The 3477-nt window shown below is 36.8% G+C and overlaps 1 protein-coding gene across 1 annotated transcript; it reads right to left on the reverse strand.

Annotated features, from left to right (window-relative positions):
• Positions 1-1105: 1105 nt before the first annotated feature.
• On the reverse strand, positions 1106-2851 carry LOC141095373 (G-protein coupled receptor 35-like). Its single transcript, XM_073581335.1, has one exon. The coding sequence runs from the start codon at positions 2693-2695 to the stop codon at positions 1781-1783; it is 915 nt and encodes a 304-aa protein (XP_073437436.1). The 5' UTR covers positions 2696-2851; the 3' UTR covers positions 1106-1780.
• Positions 2852-3477: the final 626 nt, after the last annotated feature.

The following is a 3477-nucleotide window of genomic DNA, read 5'->3' on the forward strand; positions in this document are numbered from 1 at the left end:
TTCACGGTCCTTTTTGAACTGAGCTCCAACACTGACAATATATCCTCCTTTGTGGAACATATTCAAATGATCCTTAATTAAAAGCAGTGAAACAAACCAGTTAAAAACACCTGAGTAGATGGTTGAAACTCAGTTCAAAAATATTGCTAGAAAAATACATATATTGAACATGTTTTATACATAGACCAATGAAATAAACATTTGGTAATAAATCAACAGTGATATGGAATAACCGCCACACAAAAAAAAAAAATAATAAAAATTATTAGACATATATGAAAAAAAAAAATATATATATATAAACATCATGTGGTAGGCGCGATCTAAATATCAGAGACAATCACAAATATAACTCTCAAAAGGAAAGATATAATGGAGTAGGTATAAGGTAGAGATATAATCTTATGAAAACTAATAAAGGCTCTCTAGCCTTTATTAGTTTTCATAAGATTATATCTCTACCTTATATCTACTCCATTATATCTTTCCTTTTGAGAGTTATATTTGTGATTGTCTCTGATATTTAGATCGCGCCTACCACATGATGTTTATATATATATATATATTTTTTTTTTTCATATATGTCTAATAATTTTTATTATTTTTTTTTTTTGTGTGGCGGTTATTCCATATCACTGTTGATTTATTACCAAATGTTTATTTCATTGGTCTATGTATAAAACATGTTCAATATATGTATTTTTCTAGCAATATTTTTGAACTGAGTTTCAACCATCTACTCAGGTGTTTTTAATTGGTTTGTTTCACTGCTTTTAATTAAGGATCATTTGAATATGTTCCACAAAGGAGGATATATTGTCAGTGTTGGAGCTCAGTTCAAAAAGGACCGTGAAGAAGGCACATAGTGCTGAAACATGTAGTCCCTTTGCTGGAATGTTACCAATTGTTTGGAGCTCCTCATACATTTTTTATATGAATTAATGGATAAATAAAGAAGAAGATTTTATAATTCTGGTGAACTTTCATGTTTTTGCTGGATCCCAATTCTCTCATATTTCTATTTGTTGGGGCACACTCCCTGCCTGGATCCGTGCAGAATATAAGGTGAACACCGATGAGGAACTCCTTTATGGTGAGCTGGCTATATGTTCTTTACATTGTTTGAATATATATATATATATATATATTTTTTTTACTATTGCTTTAAAACCATTACACACAGAAACAATAAAACATAGCAGATCTTCTCCCCCTTCCTTTAACATTGACACTCCCCTCTCTTTTTTTCGCATCCCTGCCATGTCAGGCAAACTAACTTCAACATTATAGAAAAAAACAAACATTTTCTGTAACCTGGATGGAAAACTGTCCTTGTGGTCTGCACAACGGTGCAACGAAATTCCAACAGTCCAGACCATCTTCCAATGGCCCGAAGCAAGGGTTCCCACCGCCGTGGAGCTCCTGGGATGCAGGGAGTGTCTCTAGAGTTTTTTCTATGGGGGCTCATGATCTTCGGGTTCAGCAATCACAGCCACCGCGTAGTAGCCGTGGAGACAGTACTCTTTGTAGAGTTGAGACGGAGCATCAGGGGATAGGAACAACACAGGCCTATGTGCTTTCAAATGCCAGTGCTGAAGTTCACTCCCAGTCTGTCCCTATGTGTCACTGCTTTATTATTACTCTTTATAGAAAATTGGTGGCAAGGATCCTTGAGGTTCTTGTTTTCGAATCTTTACTCATCTATCTGTCAGTTTACTCCATGCGGTATTGCAAGCTGTTCTGTAAAATAAATGGATTGTATAAAGGTTTATGTCACTCATCAAGACTTGCATTGAAGTAATCTAAACTTTTGTTTGGAGAGGACATCCCAAACTTCACTGGCTAGAAAGTAGTAACCCATTGAATCCAGAACACAATTTAAGCTTGCTATGAAGTTTGTGTAATTAATAAATTCATTGATGTTCCCAAGAACATAACAGGAGGCCTTGAGGCTTTCAGCTACAAAACGGATCGTGTATCCCACATGGATAGGCAAGAAGCAAATCACAAAACACACTAAGTTGGCAATAACTATCTTCACAGCTTTCTTGACAGAACTCTGCCTATAAGTATCCAGTTGTGCTTTGACCCTAAGAGTCATGAGGACCTTCCAGGAACAAAAGCTAATGACTAGCAAAGGAAGAATAAATCCGACTATTACAAAGACTGGAGACAAATTAAACGGATCAGTATTTTCCTTCTGAAAACATGTGGTAAACGTGTAATCACTGCTTGCCAAAACCCTGAGTGTACTAACTGCGACGAAAATGATCCAGAAGATGCAGCAAATAACAGAAGCCTTCATTGGTGACATCCAACTCTTGTATTTCATTGGGTGCCTGACTGCCAAGTATCTGTCAAAAGCGATGGCTGTGATAGTGAAAATGCTCATGTACATATTCACAAAGTAGAAGGCTAGTACAGCTTTACACAGTTCACTTGTAAGGACCCATTTGTTTAAGGTAGCATATAGTCTGAATGGAAAGGTCAGAAGGACCAAAATATCAGCAACTATCAGATTCAACATAAAAATAGTCGTTTCTGTCCATTTTTGTATTTTGAAACAAAAAATCCAAAGCGCAAGAACATTGCATATAATGCCAAAGATAAAAAGTGGAATATAAGTAATTAGGCTGAAAGTCTGAAATACTACGCTTTGATTTGTAAAGGAGCAGTAACTTCTATTAACCTCCATTGCATCACATAGATGTAATCTGGCAGCTTGTACTTGTTGTTCTTATATTGAAAGAAGTTCCATAGTCACCAAATTTCTTCACTTTGGCCTTGCAGTCAAAAGAAGCAACACTTTTCTTTATCACAATCTTGCTGTAAGCAAATCTTTGCCAGATCAGATCTTATTCTGAAAAATAAGTTAACATATTTATTATTTTTTACGAATATGATTAGATATTAGATATTGAAAAAACTTATTATATTACAGGCAATACATTTTTTGCTTAAAAAAGATGACAATGTCATGATCCAGACCAGGGTTTGAGTCCTGTTTTTCCTTTTTCCCGGTCTGGTCACGTAGGGGTTAACCTTTCTCAGCCTCAGTATGGGTTCAGGGTTGCTATTTATCGCCATTGCTTCCTGCAGGCAATGTCAGTTATTGTTTTTGCTTAGGGCTGCTGTAGCTGACTCTGATTGCTCTGATTGGTCCTGCTAGCTTTCTATCTGATCCCATGTCTCTGTTTTTCCCTGTTCCCATCCTGACTCAGTGTTTCCCTTTAGTGTGCTGACTCCCTGGTTTTGACTTGGCTTGCATCCTGACCTGCTTCTGTCTTTTGTCCTATCCGCTCCTACCATTGCTGATTCCCTGGCTTGTCTCTGACCATTGGTTTACTTATTCCTTTGGTACTGTGCTACAGTCTAGGATTTGACCCGGCTTATTTGACTATTCTACTGACACCCATGGTAGTCTTTCTGCTGCACTGCAGATCAGCTCTGTTTAGGTGTAGTCCTGCTTCCACTCTA

The sequence above is a fragment of the Dendrobates tinctorius genome, unplaced genomic scaffold (genome assembly GCF_039654945.1).
Source record: "Dendrobates tinctorius isolate UK_male_01 unplaced genomic scaffold, ASM3965494v1 ptg000069l, whole genome shotgun sequence".
Lineage (NCBI taxonomy): Eukaryota > Metazoa > Chordata > Amphibia > Anura > Dendrobatidae > Dendrobates > Dendrobates tinctorius.